General features: G+C 38.3%; 2 protein-coding genes across 3 annotated transcripts in view; both read right to left on the bottom strand.

Moving 5' to 3' along the window:
* The window catches only part of LOC114473464 (zinc finger protein 532-like), a 35,925-nt gene that overhangs the window by 14,539 nt on the left and 3,754 nt on the right, over nucleotides 1-17,632 (bottom strand). The window lies entirely within an intron of this gene.
* Nucleotides 10,957-17,467, bottom strand: LOC114473465 (zinc finger protein 532-like). 2 transcript variants are annotated; one of them, XM_028463105.1, is made up of 8 exons: nucleotides 16,386-17,467; nucleotides 15,999-16,316; nucleotides 15,712-15,893; nucleotides 14,228-14,404; nucleotides 13,503-13,665; nucleotides 12,687-12,956; nucleotides 12,445-12,560; nucleotides 10,957-11,209 (listed from the first exon to the last, which is right to left on the bottom strand). In XM_028463105.1, exons 1-8 carry the CDS (start codon nucleotides 16,890-16,892, stop codon nucleotides 11,176-11,178), a joined length of 1,767 nt encoding a protein of 588 aa, XP_028318906.1. In that variant the 5' UTR covers nucleotides 16,893-17,467; the 3' UTR covers nucleotides 10,957-11,175. The 2 variants fall into 2 exon arrangements, with proteins under 2 accessions (XP_028318906.1, XP_028318905.1); XM_028463104.1 differs by having other exon boundaries at nucleotides 15,999-17,467.

Raw genomic sequence — 17,632 nt, 5'->3', positions numbered from 1 at the left:
ATAAGGACTTGGTAAAAGCAGCCACTTCTCTGTTATTATCTGGTTCTGCCAGAGTGGCTCAAATATATTTGATGTGTCAGGATAGTCCCGTGCTTAACATGCTGGACTCAAAGTTGAGAGGTCGTGGGTTCAAACCTGCCTGCCACCTTGCTGTCTATTCACTTCACCAGCTTATCTGGCTTGTCTGAGTACAGTTCTTATAAAGCAAGAACGGTTTCCTCCAGCAGTAGACGTAAAATTGCATTAACAGCTGAGCCTTGAGAGAATTTAAAACATGCCTGAAAAAAGGCCTTATCCAATCGATGCAAAATAAATTGCGATTATTATTATTATTATTATGATCTCTTCCAGGTAGAGCTGTAAGATGGAAGGGTGCTGCATCAAGAAAGAAAAAGTAAAAAAAAAAAAAAAAAATCATGAAATATGCTATAGGGCATTTGGCATTTAATTTGGTAAAGGTACATTTTGAAATAAAGGAAATGAGAATGACTTGACTATGTTATGAATTCATGAGTTGAGTTGAAATGAGAGAGAAATGAAAATGACTTGACTATGGAATGAATTCATGAGTTGAGTTAAGATGATTATTTTTGAGTAAAGATTCAGGAATTTACTCAATATGGTGGAAAATGAATGAGCCACTATGGAATAAAGCGCTGTTTTGATGTTTTGTGTGTGAATAGGAATAAACGAATACAACTGCTGGTCAATTGTATTTGTTTTTTCTGTTTTGTGTGTAAATTAAATGTTGATTTGTATGTCATGTTTGTAGATGTACGTTGTGTTTTGAATTGTATATGATTTAATGCAAAAAGAGAGTAATTGGATATAAGCCCTAATGTTACATAAGATAGATTTGGTTAAGGATTAAGAATTATGAGCCCTATAAATTATGGGAACTTTTGTTAGACTTTGGTGCTTTTTGAGATCGATTATTATCTATAATATATTTTCAAAATAATGTTAAACATATCTTAATTATAGTATATGTATTTAGCTCTGTTTAAGGTTGGTTTGGATGTCAACCTTGTTTGGGGCCGCTTGCCCTATGTTTGTCTGCAGTCCGCTGTGGATGCTTTTGTGTTCCTCCTGCACGCTGCAGGGGGGTGTGTGTGTGGGAATGCGTGCGTGTGTGTCTTCGCTCCCTGTCATGCGTTGAATGAATGGTAGTGAAATAGCTGTTATAACTGATTTTAATATAATTTGTGACTTGGTGAAGTTACTATTCGGTGTTTGACGGAGCTGTGTGTTAGTGTTTGGATTCTGACTGTTGCCACGATTGATGCTCTGGTTTAAAGTTCTTAATAAATATATAGCGTTGTGCTGCATGCCGACGTCTGGGTTTTAATTTATATTTTACACTTCTAGCATTGTCTGATACATGAAGCCGGCATCAGCCGCGGTTGCATGCATTCTTTAATTCAGTGTTGCTGTTGGTGTTACAGCGTTATGTTACTGGATTGATTTATTATAATGGATTAAATTAAATACAATATCAGCATTCATTTGGTTGTGGTGAAATACGTTCTGGACAAAGGCCTTATTTAATAATAATAATAATAATATGATAACAAATGATAACAAAACTATAACAGTGATAATGTTCAATGCTGCTTTTGATTATTAAATAGCAATCTGGTTAGATTAAACGTGTGGTTTTTCTCAATTATGTGATCGCTTATTTGCGTTGCCGTTTGATGGCATTGTTTGCTGAATAATGTTATTGTTCAGTGGTGTTTTATGTGTTCGTGGATCCGTTTTATCCGTTGTCATTTCCTTATTCCATTGACGTGTATTTTACGGTTTCGGACTTGTTTACGGCGTTCCGCTGCAGGGGTCCGGTGTGAACCGTCTCGGATCGATCGCGTCTTTCTTTTTGTGCGTCTGTTGTGATTCTGTGATTTGTGCCTCTGTTTGTCATGTGTGTTTATGTGTAAGCTGTTTTGGTTTATTTGGTTCCGCTGTGAAAGTTGCGGGTGTTGTGGATGAAGTGGTAAATGTGTTTGAATGTGACCATTGGAATATTCGTTAACGTAAAGATAATTGTGAACATGTCATGTTGTTTTGTTTTTGCTTTAACTGTCTCGTATTTGTGTGTTTTTGTCAGCTAGCTGTGTGTCTTTATGCCTGGATATGAACGGCCTGGGACGCCGGGTGCGTGAGTTTTGGTTATTGGGACTTTGTTATTTGTGTTTTATGTTTACAATAACTGTGTCTTCTGTTGAGCTGTCCTGGTTAGTGTTGTAATTACGTTGTAAGTTCACTCCGGTATAATGTGAATGTGTTGTGTCGATTTGTGTCCCGGTTGTTTTTGGCGTCTGTTTGAGTTCCCGTGATGTTAACTCTTCGTCGTTAACGTTGCTACTGGACGTTTGTTTGTTTTTGAGAGGCGGAGCTACAAGTTACGTCATGGAGTGGACGGACTGTGGTCCGCCCAAAGGGGGGAGGATGATCAGTTGTGGCGCCATCTAGCTAAAGAGATGGTGAACTGCACAATTTTTACTCTAAAGTTAAATACTGCCTCTAGCGGTACATATGGGAAACTGCATGCTTTAGTGGAAGCAATGTTGCTCTCTGCTGGTGTCATGAAGTTAACACTTAATTACTCGTTCATTTAAAAACAGTTTATTCTTTAATATTTATACATTATAATTAATCATAATTATAATTGTTCCATAAGCTTGAATTATGATTAAGATTTACAGAATTTTTTTAAAGGTTTCATTTTTTAGTTTTGGATTTACAGCTTTAAAAATGGTGATGACTTGTTATGAAACTGAATTTTTGTTTTTATTTTTTACATAAGAAGTTGAGAAGAGTGCCTGAATCACAACTCCTAAAGCACTGAAACACACCTGGTGGGCTTGACTTTGTGTGTGACACGATACTCGAATTCCAGTCGAGAGAAACTGGTGCGTTTATTCATGAAATTACTCAAATAGAACATTTGTTTTTTATTTTTTACACATTTATAGCGACACATTACCTTACACAAACAATAATAACACAATTTATTCATTTATATATGGCTTCACAGTGGTATATATGATACATGAAAAGACTTGGCAGTGGACTGAATAATTGTTTACTTTATTGAGCATCATTGATTAACAATCACTCATTGATTGATTGGCTTTGACAATTTAGTATGATTAATTTGATTATTTATCTGCAAGTTAGCTAATCTGTTTAAACTATCAAGTGAATATGGTGAATAATAATTTCAGTATCTGTGCTTAACTTTACTTTGATTGGGGATATTGATATCATTCCAGTTTTGGAGACGATTTAAGGTTTGATCAATTATATCATTACGATTCGAGTGGATTTATTCTCACATCACTTCTTCTGCGGTTGGCAAAGTTCGGTGACCATAGATTTCGTATAGCACACAATTTTTCGTTCGACATTAGATTTATAGTAAAGGAAAAAGAGAAGTTCTTTATAATGTCAAGTCCTTACATTACACAGCCATGGTCAGTTGAGGGTACTTTTAATCCAGATGTAGTTAACACCTTTCAAGTCCTAGTGGCTACTTATAGAGCAAGTCAGAGGAAAGGAAAAAAGACAAATTGAATTAGGTATAAGGCAGCTCTTTGAGATCGTAGGGCAAAGTTTCTCTAAACTGGCAAATGACAAAAAGATGCAAAGCACACGAGACATTAAGAAAAAGGAGAAGACCACGAGCAAGTTGACAAAGAAAACCAACGCATCTTTTTCTCATGCAACATCAGCAAAGAAGCCACCACCATATGAAAGAGAAGTACGTTTACGAATGTTGGCAAAAGCAGAAAGAAGAGGAGATCGATCAACAAAGCCATTAATGTCAGAGAAAGACGACACGAAGGACAATGAAAGTGACAAAGGTGAATGTGAAGACGAAAGTGAAAAAGATGAAAGTGAAGAGGAAGTGGAAGGAGAAAAATTTCTCCAGTGGAGTTTACGCACCAAAGAGAGGAAAAAGTCTCAAAAGTCAGACACCTGGAAATAGCACTACGTCCAAGAACAGAAAAGAGACAACAAAATGTGCCCAGTGATACTCCGAGGACAAAATCTGGAGTACAAGCCTTGGCAGAATACTGACATGTCTGACATACTCGGAAAATTACCGACGCTTCAAGATGGTGCACACCCCTGGATCTCAAAGCTGGAAGAGGTTCTGGTGGTGACACAGCCAGCGATGGGAGATATTAAGAGACTTTTGGCCAGTCTTTTTGGAGTTCCAGCAATGAAAAAGATTCTGCAAACAGCAGGCCTAAAGAGATATGTGGAGACGTCTGTCAATGATCAAGAACGGTTTGCTGCAAGTCGAGGACGGGTGTGGAGAACCTTAAGAGGACTTTTTCCAACAAATGTGCATCCTGACAACATCTTCATTGAGCCACTTGGCCACCAAGAGAACCCGAGAGCATATGTGTCGAGAGCTCATCGAATGTGGAGAAACGTCACGGGAAATGATCCCGAATTGAACCAGATGGAGAAATCAATTTTAAGAGCCAAAATCCAGAAAGGACTACCCCTGACAGTGAGGAGCAAATTGGCTGAAGTGTTTGGTCTTGGAAACCAGACCAAAGAAATATATACAGATCACATCGCACATCAGGTGGAAGTGTATCGGAAAAAGGAACAAGATCAAGATACTCTCCGAAAACTCACCCAAATACAGTTGATCGATGATAAGAAGAAAGAAGAGAACCAAGCAGTTGTCATGCAGAGTCAGCCACAACCTACTCAAGTGCAACCACAACCCCAACAACAGTTTCAGCAACAGCCACCTGAGGTTCCCATTGCCTCTTACCAACAGCCATCGTGTGATCAACCACAAATAGGGAGAGGAAGAGGCCAAGCAAGCTTTGGAAGAGGAAGAGGAGGAAACTTCCCTCAGCTACAAGGACCATGTCATAATTGTGGACAGATGGGCCACTTTGCTCGTGATTGCTACAGCTCCAGAGGAAGCTTCAGAGGAAACTTCAGAGGAGGTTTCAGGAATAGCTTCAGAGGAGGCTACAGAGGTCAACAGCAGCAAATCAGGGGACCGGTAAACCCATATAGGGGTCCGGTACCTGGTTTCTAAAGGTGCCAGCTGGTAGTGTCAGGGCCGAAGCAACAATCAACAATAGAGGTGAAAATAAACAATCAACCATTGGAAGTTATGACTGATTGTGAAGCTGCTTTCACCTGTATACGGCCAAAGGTCGCTATACATCTTCCCATGTCTGGACAACTAGTAGGACAATAGGGGTATGAGGACGTGAAACAGCTGATTCCTCTCACAAAACCCAATCAAGCTCTGCTACAAAAATCAGAGACCTCGTCAGTATACTGGATTAGAGATCCAGATCCAGAACTGCTACAATCAGCTACTATGTGGGAAAAGTCCATCGTGGCAAACATGCCTAACACAAAGCTACCAGAGTATCCACATCATTGCACACTCAAATATTTCAAGAACACAGACCAAGCAAATCCAGAACAATGATTGAGTAATCAACCCAAACATGTTGAGCTGACTTCGTACTGTATATTATTGGGACCACAAGGAGCAGCTATGAAGATAAACATTAACGATTAGTAGTTTGTCTAGGTCAGATGATAACTCATGTACACAGAAACATCTCTGAAAGTTATATATAGCACTAAAACCTAGAACAGTCAGGGAAATGATGACATTTATTGATATCACAGACTTTTAGAGCAGGAAGATATTACCTTAGTGAGATGCGCTACGGTAAATTCGGCTGAAAATTTGCCAACTCCAGAAGATGGGGAACCACATGATTGTGTGGAAAATTGCGGGTTTAAGAAAACAGATGGTTCTCAGATCCAACATCATACACAGGTACTGAAATTATTGCATGCAATGATAAAACCAAAAGAAATAGCTATAGCTATAGCTATAGAAATAGCTATAGCTATAGCTAGAAATAGCTATAGCTAAGTGTGCAGCTCACAAACAGGACATGTGAATAAATTTTCACAATGGCCTGAAGCATGTCCAAGCAAACGTAAAGATGCTCAGTCTGTTGCTAAGTTTTTGGGTCATGAAATTAAAAGTAGATGGGGTTTACCCGATCGCATATCTTCAGACAACAGGAAAGAATTTGTGGATAAAACAGGTTCATTTTAGGAAAAAATTATGAATCAAATAACGTTTAGGAGCTGTCTATCACCCACAAAGCCAAGGTGTGAAAAAATGAATGGTGTGCTAAAAAATTGCATTGTTGAAATCTGTTAGCACACAGGTTTTAATTGGGTTGAGGTACTTCCACTAGCATTAGTGATATGTCGTTTAAATGAATTCCAAAGCAAAAAGGTCAATAGCAATTAGTTAGATCAATAATGACGGTAGAACAGAAAAAATGTCCACTATTCTAGCTGGGACTATAGCTAGTGGTATTATTGCATCAAATATAGTTTCTACAAATACAACAGTGATAGATAAGAATGTTACAATAACAGTGATGACAACAGCTAATTCTATCATTTCTGATAATCATACAAGTGCAGCTGTGGAAATGAGTTCCACAACAAATAACTCAATGGCAACTTCTTCAGTGCCTACAGAGCCTGAAGGTACAAAAACCACCACCAGACATTACATCCCAATTCATTATAGTCTATAAATACAACTCAACAGGCTATTGAACAGTTGAACATTAGGTTGAATAATATTGAGGACAGTTTTTAAAGAGACATTAGATGAGGAGACTGATAACGACTGCAGTGAGACAGATAATGCGAATGTATCACCAGATGAGTATTCGGACGGAGATTTGACACCAGAAAAAATGTCTCAGAATTTTCGCGCCATAAGAAAGCGGAAAAAGTGGGAAATCCTGGGGTTTGATGCCTCAGTGTTGCAAATTTTAGATACATGGGCAAGCACAAATATGTGGTATCAGCAAATAACTCACTCCGTTAGAGAAATTACTGGGATAAAGGGTCCGGTTTAGTGAAAATTCCAACTTCAAGCACGTGGAATTCAATTTACGATTAATACCTGAACCTTTGCTGGCATATTGCCAATCACGATTGGTGGCATGGCTGCGGGTTCTTACAAAGCAAACACAATTCTGATAATTTGGTGGAAATAGCTGATCGCCTGTTCACATGCAAAAATTCACATCACTACAGTTGTTCTTCGCGAGTGGAATGACAGTTTTTGAATATTCTTGAATATTATGAAGATATTGTAGGTTCTGGGAGCTGCTATTTTATCACTTTGTGTGATTTTCTGTTGTTGTACATTGGTACTGACCTTTGCTAAAGATATGATACAGATGAGGAGGAGACAGTAGTGGATGATGAGATAGTGGAGACTTATCCATTTTGATTGATTACACCATTCCCTGAACAATATTTTAACCAAGTGGTTTCTTGGTTAAAGGGGGGAACGGAAAGGAAAAATGGAATCACGTATTAATAATGCATTAATTAGGCGTTGAGTGTTAAATATTAATCGAAAAAAGATAGAGTAAAAAAAACAACAAAGAAAAATTAGAATTTAGCTATCATGTGGTGTTTAATGTTGGTGCAAGATACTGGTCAGATGTTTTTTACCTTCCAGAACAAGTGTGGGAGTGATGGGGCTAGATGATTCTACCTGCCTATATGAACATGGACACCTCAAACAAGGACACTCCAGTCATGGACACTGAAGGACAAAAACATGGATGGCAATCCACAACGAAGCCGTCATGAACTGTGATACTGAACGATAAGTTGATGCTGCCAAAGGAATATCAACAACAACAATTGTCGAATGTTTTCATATGTGTCCTACATGTTTGTGATGTTTATTGTATTGGAATATGTTTATTACAATGTATTCTACCTCATTAATGATTTCTACTTTATACTAGATATTTTAACGAATACACATTTTAGATTTAGCTAGATAGTTTAAAGTGCTTATGTTGGGACCTCAGGTATTGTGATTTTTTTCCGGTTTTTATTTGCAGGGCCAGTGGGGCTTAGGCAAGGAAAGGCTTACTGTAAGGTGCGATGGGTCGACCAGACCTCACAGTGGGCAACCTTTTGTTTGTTTCTGAGGTTCTCAATGTGTGTACTTTATGTAGATGCACGTAGACATTTAGACATTTATGTTTTTCTTTTCAAGTAAAAACAAATCAACTAAATTACAGTTAAGTAAGTCTATAGACTTGGAGTTAAAGACTGATAAATATAAGATAAAATAAGGAATTAACTAAATAATACTAGTTTTCTCATTTTGATTGGTTAGAGATTTATTAAAATTGGCAGAGGATGATATTTGAAAGGATCCTTTTCACATTTGGAAATTTTACAGTATGATTAAGGCTAAACATAAGGGGTTGCCATAACTTTTGAGACTATTTATAACATGCTTTGTTATCTTTGTTTATTCAAGGTTGATGGACCTCGAAAAGGGGGGAATGAGGTGTATTGACTGCTTCGTGCATGTGTAGGAAATTAAATCATCTAAATTGAACTTTGTCTAAGATACTGTACTAGCCTCAGCATTGGGGTCAGAAGGTCTGTCGCCCTCTGTGAAGTGTAAATGTGGACCAAGGGGGGACCCTTTCCCCTTCCTGGCCAAGCAAAGGAACAGTAGAATCAAAGAACAGGTTCGTTCCTGTTATCACCTCTTTGTTACATTAAACAATCAATCAATGTTTACTTGCTAAGTTTTCAAACTCTGGGCTCCGACCCCCTGCAAAGCCCTGGGGATTTTATCACCCCCAAAGGTTACTCAGGATGTTGGAAGAATACCAGCTGTTTGTTTCCCCCTCAAAATGAGATCAAAGAAAATGTATTTGTTTGAAAAGTCACAAAAGGATTATTGGAATGGTTCTTGCAGAAATCTAGATTGCAAATATAGTTTGTTCAATGCCACTCTTCAGATAATTCAAGAACCAACAGAATGTTCTCATTCATATAACCCATTGTCAACTACCCTTATCCTCCTACAAGTGTTATTCATTCTATGCAATATACCTCTTCACTTCAAGCTAAGTATAAGATGTCAACAGATGGCTTTATACATAGGGGTTTGTGACCCCCGCCAGTTATCTCTGTAACTCGACTGTTGGATGTTGATTAATTTGTGAACCCTGAAAGTTTCTTGTTCCCAGGATGGTACTTCCTCCATTTGTTGAGGTGTGAAAGTTTGTGGCTTTCTTTCTTTGTTCTAAGGCTAAAGCCTTAGACTCCTCCTGTTGGTCTCAAGTCATATAGGCCTTTTTTGGCTGGGATTCTTCAGAGTAAATCTGACCCCGGCTGCTCTCACAGGGTTTTTGTCTCTCCCCTGTTCTTCTGATTCTGCCTGTGTTAATAAACTTTGTATTATTATGCAAGCAAGTTTCATCTACAATCCTTTTCATCCTCCACATCATCACCTGGGGAAACACAACAAGAGTATCAGTGTCATGGGCATGTGTGGGTGCAGACCCAAATGCAGGGACGGAGGCGGAGCTCAGGTGCATCATACCAGTATTTATTGTTCTCATAGGCATGGTCAGTCCAGGGAGGCAGAGGTAATCAGAAAACACCAAAAGGCAAAACCAAGAACCATAGTCCCAGCAAAAGTAGCAATGTCCCAGCACTGAATTGCAGCAAAGCCCCCACCTTTATACTCAGCAGGTTATCAGATGCAGCTGGTCCAATCAGCAGGAGAAAGCTGCTGGAAGCGAGTCCAAGATCTCCTGCCTGCCCTCCAAAATAAAACCCCATCGTGACAATCAGTAGGTCGAGCTAAAATGTCCATTCTGATAATCTTCCGTTGCACTCTTTCGAGTCCTGAAGTCCTTTCTCCAAAGTCAAATACGACACAGTTTAGGCATATCATAGTTAAATTATTTTAGTGAAAAAAAAAATCATACATTTAATCATTTTTATTTGTGATTTTAAACTTTATCTGACGCTATTTTACATGCAGCGTTAACACACTGTAGCTACTTTAGTTATGAATGCAGTTTTCATGTCAGTCTCACCATTGAGATGTAATGATGTAGGCTGAAAGAGTTTTAGGTTAGAGTTTAGAGGTTTTTTTTAAATCATGTAACAATTTGTATTAGTGCACTTTACACTATAACCAGTATATGTTCCTATTTGTACATTCTCTCAATTAGACTTAAGTTCTCTGGAACCATCTACCAACCATGGTTCGGGGGGCAGACACCCTCTCTACCTTTAAGGGTAGGCTCAAAACATTCCTCTTTAGTAAAGCTTTTAGTTAGGAACCAGCTCATAGCTCATAGTTAAAATGCAATAGGCATAGACTGCCGGGGGGGGTCTGGCATGCTCGGTTGGAGAGGGCGTTAAGAGAGAGGTCATTTAGGTTAGAGAGGGACCGGAGAGGGTCCCATTCCTCTCTCTAACACTCCCTCTGTCTGCTTCTTCCCTTGTGTGTTTGCTCCTGTACTCCTTCTGGCTTTTGTCTTGTAGGTCCTAGAGATCCTCAGTGTGGAGTTACAGAGTCTCAACAACTCTGTCTCCACCCTTTCCTCTGCACACACCCAACACAGCATAACATGGATGGCTGTTCAACATAGGAATGGGATCCACACAAGGTTCCTGCTGCTTAACAGAAGGTTTTCCTTGCCGCCATGATGTATATGTATATGTGTGTATCCATAAAATGAAGAGTCCGTCCTTAAGACTGCTCTACTGTAAACTGTCTTGAGATACCATTGGTTATGATTTGGTGCTATAAAAATAAAAGATTGATTGATTGATATTTCTTACAGCAGTAGCAGCTGATAGTGTAAGGGTTGATACACATACACACATTTGGTTCTATTCAAAGGACTCCACATAAAAATTTAAAAAATGATTTGTCTGTAAAAACATCACCTTTATTTTAAGACATTTATTGTCACTGACATATAATGCATACTGTATATATATATTGCAAATTTACAGTAGATTATATGCACTCCATCCAGTATATCGTGTAACAGATTATCTGCTGGGTGAGTTGCTTCAGTGACAATTTTTGAGAATGAGACTAATTTTTTAAGTCTCTGAAGAGGTGCTGGGCCAGGGAGCAGTGGGAGGTGTAGCACAGGCCGCACTCCCTGCACTGATCTTAGGAGCCGTCAGACTTGTGATGAGGGATGTGTTCTTTGAAGGCGGTGATGTTTTCAGTGGTGAAGTTGTAGACGGCACACCTGTAAACTTTGGGTATGTTCAGCTTTAGCCTCTTAAATGGTTGTAAGTCCAAACAGGCCTGTTAATGCAGAATGACATGACACACATTGAACTTTTTGCAAACAGTTTTTCAAAACAACTTGTACACACATAGTTTGATATCTCCCAATTAGGTTAAAAATTGAATGAAATCAATCTTTTATGTCCAATGAGACTTTTTGTATTTGGGTTAATGACGTATTGAGATTTAACTGCATGATATTAAATAAAGCAGGCATCTAGAAATAATTTGAAATCTTATACAGGACTACAGGGTATGTAATGAAAATACATAATGGAGGTAATTTTGCCCCCATAGTCGAAAAAATGTGGTCATTTTAAAAATTATTGGGATCATGGGGAAAAAAATATAGTTAGAGCTTTGATATTTTTATAGATTAAAATGCACAATGCAAATTAAGGAAAAGTTCACCCTTTCTTTTTCAGAGAAGTTTGGAAGTATCATAGTACGGTAGCTATTATTTTATGTTTACGTTTACGTCTGAAGAAGTTTGACAAAAAAACTGAAGGGCAATTTTGTGCCCGTGGAACCAGGTTTTTGGGGGCATTCTTGGCAAAATTAAGGGCAAAATGGCCCGTGGCCCTTGCTAATTTCTGACACTGCAGAACTATAAGATTTTTATAAGATTTTTTTTCAAAACAGCAGTCATGGCCAGACAGTCGCACATGATATTTTGACACTTTGAATAACAAAATAAATTACAGAAATAATTTAGCAAGTAACAAAAAAAATCAAAGTGAGTGCACACACAAGAAAACGTTAAAAACAAACAGAAGTACAAAAGTAGTTTACTAGATCAACTGTTTCTAAAGAAATTTATGTATACATTATATCTGGAGAAGTTGTTGACAAAAAACTTAAGGGCAAAATGGCCACTGCAGGACTATAACAATTTGAATAGATTCAGAGTAATTTTAAAGATTTTTTTAAAACGGCAGTCATGGCCAGACAGTCGCACCACATGATATTTTGACACTTTGAATAACAAAATAAATTACAGAAGTAATTTAGTAATTAACCAAAAAAAAAGTCAAAGTGAATGCATATACACTACGTTACTACTAATTTGGTATCTTTTTATGCAGTTAAACTTGTTTTTAACTGTAAGAAATGCAGATGGACAGAATATTTATGTGTCACATCATTGACCCATGTCATTTTGCTTGATTATACGTATGCCTAATCAGCTCATTTGAGTAAATCATATGAACTGAATTTGCACAGTGTGCAGGTGCAGTGATGACTGTACTCACGAGCAGGTGTTCACATTTCCCTGCCCCTTATGTTTGAGCCGGTTGTGTCTGCCGAGACTGTGAAGGGAGCTGAGAAACTTTTCACACAGTTGGCACGGATACATCTTTTTTAGTATCTGCAGTAAGAAAAAAGATGATATAATCAATGCTTGACAAGAAAAAAACAGACTTTGGAAGTAAAAACATCCAATGTACACTAAAAGCTCTTTGACATGAACTACTTGGTTGATGTCTCCTCCCACCTTCCTGTGCTCTCGCCTCATGTGAGAGACAAACATCTGTCTGGTACTGAACACGCTCATACAGTACACACACATGTATCCTGGACTGGGAGGGTTCTCAAAGTCAGCCGGGCTGTTACTGTTGGATTTCTTTTGCCCTTTGTCTTCATTCCTGACATCTTCTCCCTCTTTTTCATTGGTGCTCATAGAATTTGTGGGCTTTGTGTTGAGAGGAACATTGATACCCAAGTTTGGTGGGCCCTCAACGGTTTTTAGAGTTCCATGGATTGCCTGAAAACCAAATGGAGAGTGTAAAAAATATCATTTGATGCATTTAACATTGTGCACCTCATTATTTGTGCTACTTGATAATTGTGTGGGCAAGACTTTAAGTAACAAACACATATTTACAAAGAATACACGTAAAGTTTAAAGGCCTTGTTAAATTCAACAGATGGCACAACATTTTTTACTTTGCTAACACCAACTCTCATGTGTTGCCTTTCAAAACTAGAGCTCTTAATGCAGACTATACAGTTCTAACCAACAGACAACTGGAGCTCCTGTTTCCTGTTATGATGGCATTGCAATAGTTCAAGATAAAAACATGAATAATGATTAATAATTGAGTCATTACTGAAAAAAACACCATTGATTGCTGCTACTTTTAATATTACCAATCAAATCTACTGAAGGTATTCAAATTTTATACCTAAATGAATAGAATCAAAAATAGAATACAGAAAGTGATCACAAAGATTTGTTTTTTGAAACATTTGAAATTAAAACAGGTAATTATTTGCATCAAGCCACCCATTATGTTTCCATTATGCTCACCTTGATATGATCCAGCATTAGCGGCTTATGCGCAAAGTGCTTGGAGCAGTCGGGGCATTTGAAAACAGAAACTTTGTTATTACCAACATGCTGGTCCAAGTGTGAGACGATGAGTGACTGCATCGTAAACACTGTGTTGCACATGGAGCACATATAGTTTACCCTGGAAAACAGAACATTTAAAAATGAACACAAAACTAAAGAAAAATGTTTTAATACTCAAAGCAGATGTTTTTCCTCCCACATCTTCCACCAAAACAATTACCTACAGTTCATACTGTGCAGATATGATTATTATTGTTTTATAATTAAGCTGTAAAAAAAAATGATTGTAAATAGTTTCATCATTTTAATTTCCTTTGACTCATTAAATCCACATAAATTTGTGAGGACAGCTGCTCCTCATCAGTGCAGCTGATGATGAAGTTATTGAAAGGTTCCAGCATGGAAAAGATAAACTCAAGTTAATCCACTACATCTAAGACCCACAAATCATTTTACTGAGCAGGCCGTAGGAAACACAAAAGGCAGGTTTTAGGTTACCTGGCATGAGGCTGATTGATAGAAAGAACATGACTTATAGCTCGATAATTCACAACTAGTCTACAGTTCATCTAAATAATGATTTACTTATGCATTAATCTAAACAGGAAGTTCAAATGAGGAGAAAACGCAAAATTCAGCTAATCATGCTATCTTTAAATGATGCAGTTCAGAGGACTTACTTGGGTTGTCCAGGCTTCACTCCTGGATGATGTGTGTTAGCATGTGAGTGTAGTGCAAGTGCAGACTTGAAGGCCAAGGGGCACAGGGGGCATTTATAGAAGATCGCATAGTGAGTGTTGCAGATGTGGGACTTGAAAGTTCCAGAGTCAGCAAAGATCACACTGCAGTGGACACAGCTGGAGGCAAAAACAGAACATGTAGTTAGCAAGCCACATCCAATATTTGATATTTAATTTAAGGAAATGTGAGTTTTAAGTTTAAATGTGAATTAAGGAAATGGTTGTTTAGTTTGACTATATGTTGACGGTCATTTTGTCATCATATTGTTAGCCAATATATGCCATCAGAAACAAATGAATGTCCATGACATGGTATTATAAAGTAGTTGAAGACTATGAACAAGAAATACTAATTTTAGATCAAATTAAGCTGGGCTAACACTAAACAATACTAACTCCTAGCATTAAATAAAGTTAGATTGAAGTGGATTGTACAATTTATGTAAAAGAAAAATGTTTCTTTTTAACTTTTCTGATCGAATTCTAAATAATACCAATGTCATTGCATTAACTATAACAATTTGTAACCCATTTGAAATTATTTTTTTCAATGAACTACAGATCTTCACAGTTTTAGTGTTAGTTTGAAGCAACTGTTAGGCTTAAAGCTGCAGTTTGCAGAATCCTCTCTCCGCTCCATTTTGAAACTGAAACTGAACCTCCCTTACGGGTATCTGTTGTGAACGCTCTTGGTGACTTTTCTCTCAAGATAGACTAGTGACAAGTGTATGAACTTTATCTTGTGTTGTTAAATTATAGATTAAATTTAGATTTAAACTGTTGCTTCTCCACATCGGTCTGCCTTTTTCCTCTCAATTTGCTGTGTAACTGTTGTGTCTAACGCTGTTATGGAGACTTCTGCTTGGACGTCCGTCATTTCACTTTTACTACCGAGGGTACCTGAACGCATCTGACTTCAGTTGAGCAGCCAATAGTAACGCCAAAAACAGTTCATGGAGCACATGTGTTTGTAGAAAGATCTCTGATTGGCTGATATCCAGATTCTCGGAGCGTCACGCTCCTGGATTAATAAATGTAATTTTACAGGGCCAGGAGAAGAAGATGAGATTCACTGTCCACTCAGAACAATAACTGGATTTTTGACCAGATGATGCCAAATATTATTAACATAACATTATTACCAATAACATTGTAAGTATTGCTTTTAAAGGTGTGGACTTGATACTTTAGAGAGTATATGCCCACCTAAAGGAGCGTCACCACAGACCACTTTATTAGGTACAGGTTGATATGATATGCTCAAATATTCTTGAAACTGATTAATGTTCCGATAATGAGCATATACTATATCACCACCCACATTTACCAAATGTATCTTAATCAGATGTCAGTCAACCATAATTAATGAGGATTTCATAAGCAATAGTGTAAAATATGATTTGTGTCAAATGATACAAACTCACCAATAACAGACTCTCCTGGTGTAATGCAGACATGTCTTGGTAACATGTGACTGGAAATTAACAGAGGAGCAGCTAGCACCACATTCAGGACAGATGTACGGGGACTTGTGCTGGTGGATTCGCTGGTGTGATAGAAAACTGCATTGGTTTGGGAGAAGCATTTGGCAAATGGTGCAAGTTTTCTGGAAGAAACACAGGACATCAACAGGATCAGTCAATATTGTCTCTAAAGATTTGTGTGGATTAAAGAAAGTTTAAATTTATCGTTTCTCGGTGTGTTCACCTACCTGCCCGCTGGATTTCACTGCTTGCTGGTAATGCATGGCCAGTGAGCTTTCATCCTGGAACATTACATTACACTCCAAACACTTTAGGCTGTGCCTGCAAAGCTTTGATGCATCATCCTCCAAGGGTAGAGCGGCCACCACAGGAGCACTGCATGGAGCTGAAATGACTGCAGTTTGTGATGCTGTCTGAGAAACTTTGCCATGGGTTTGCGGTGTGATCACCTTTACTTCAGAGGTTAAATCAATGGAAAGACCTGATGAGTTCATGGCACTGATCATCTTATCAGCAGGGATGGGTTTGAGGATTAGATGTGAGCCCTGCATAACAACTACTTTGTCATTGTGATCTCTTGCATGAAACAAAAGTTGGCACTTGTTGTAGAATACCAGACTTTTGGCGCAGTTGTTGCAGGTGACCTCGATTTGTACACTGCGGCGTTCGTGATGCTGTGTCAGGCTCTTCTCAAGAGCGAATGAGTCTCCACACTCCAGGCATTTGAATCCTCCGGAGTGAAGAGATATGCTTGCTGCACTGGGTGGGGAAAGGTTTGGAACATAAACAGGGACAGGATTTATGCTACTCAAGACCTTATTAAAGGCATCTACAACAGAATTCTCAGTGCTCGTAAATAACTGAAACCCAGAGAATGCTGGTAAGGCCTGTTGGACATCATCTGATTCTTGGTCCTGTGGCTCCTCTGGAGATCTGATGTTGGAAACAATATTATTTCCAGACAATTTAGCAGCATGATTTTCTTGGTTATCAGTTGGGTCATCAACTACTATTTCATCCTCATTATCATAATCAAACTCTTCAGCATTGAGGGTAGGACTGTACAGATGGATATTTGATAGTTGGTTGGAATTAAAGTTTGGCGTTTTCATATCTCCCATGATCCTGTTGCCGCTGCAATGTGGAGACAACCCAGCAAAACAGATATTTTAGAAAAGTCAATAAGATAAGTTTTCCTGTAAAATAATTCCAGCAAGATTATTTTTGTCTTCTTTTTCAATAGTATGTTAAGCTCTCATTTAAGACGACTCTTACTTAGGGTATCCACTCTGCTCTGATGACATGTTCCACTGAAGTCTGCTGATGGCTTTGAAGTTTCCTTTGAAGTATTTCCAACAAGTTCTTTTTTGTCATCGGGACTTAGGAAATCCACTTTGATCTCCTGACATGTATCGACTGGCAACTACACGCAAGTCAAGGAAATTTCAAAGGAACCGTCAAAACAATCAGCAGATGCTTCTGAGGAAGACTAGCAGTTGCCAGTCGAAACATGTCAGGAGATCAAATTGGATTTCCTCAGTAACAGTTGTCTGGATAAATTAAACCTTAACATATTACCTTTAAAGTTTTAACTGTCTTTGTTCACATACATTTTTTCACATGTTAAAATACTGTAAATATTCAGGAACAGAGCAAATTATTGGAGAGTATCAGTGTCATGGGCATGTGTGGGTGCAGACCCAAATGCAGGGACGGAGGCGGAGCTCAGGTGCATCATACCAGTATTTATTGTTCTCATAGGCATGGTCAGTCCAGGGAGGCAGAGGTAATCAGAAAACACCAAAAGGCAAAACCAAGAACCATAGTCCCAGCAAAAGTAGCAATGTCCCAGCACTGAACT

This window comes from Gouania willdenowi, chromosome 12 (assembly GCF_900634775.1).
Source record: "Gouania willdenowi chromosome 12, fGouWil2.1, whole genome shotgun sequence".
NCBI classification, from domain to species: Eukaryota; Metazoa; Chordata; class Actinopteri; order Blenniiformes; family Gobiesocidae; genus Gouania; species Gouania willdenowi.
This window is presented reverse-complemented; position numbering and strand designations above follow the sequence as displayed.

Excerpts from the sequence above, each read along its gene's own strand:
- LOC114473465 (XM_028463104.1), bottom strand. The coding sequence starts at position 16,892 with ATGGGAGATATGAAAACGCCAAACTTTAATTCCAACCAACTATCAAAT. Across the intron at positions 13,666-14,227 it reads GTGAAGCCTGGACAACCCAA|GGTAAACTATATGTGCTCCA; the intron begins GTAAGTCCTCTG and ends TCTGTTTTCCAG. Across the intron at positions 12,561-12,686 it reads TGAGGCGAGAGCACAGGAAG|ATACTAAAAAAGATGTATCC; the intron begins GTGGGAGGAGAC and ends TTCTTACTGCAG.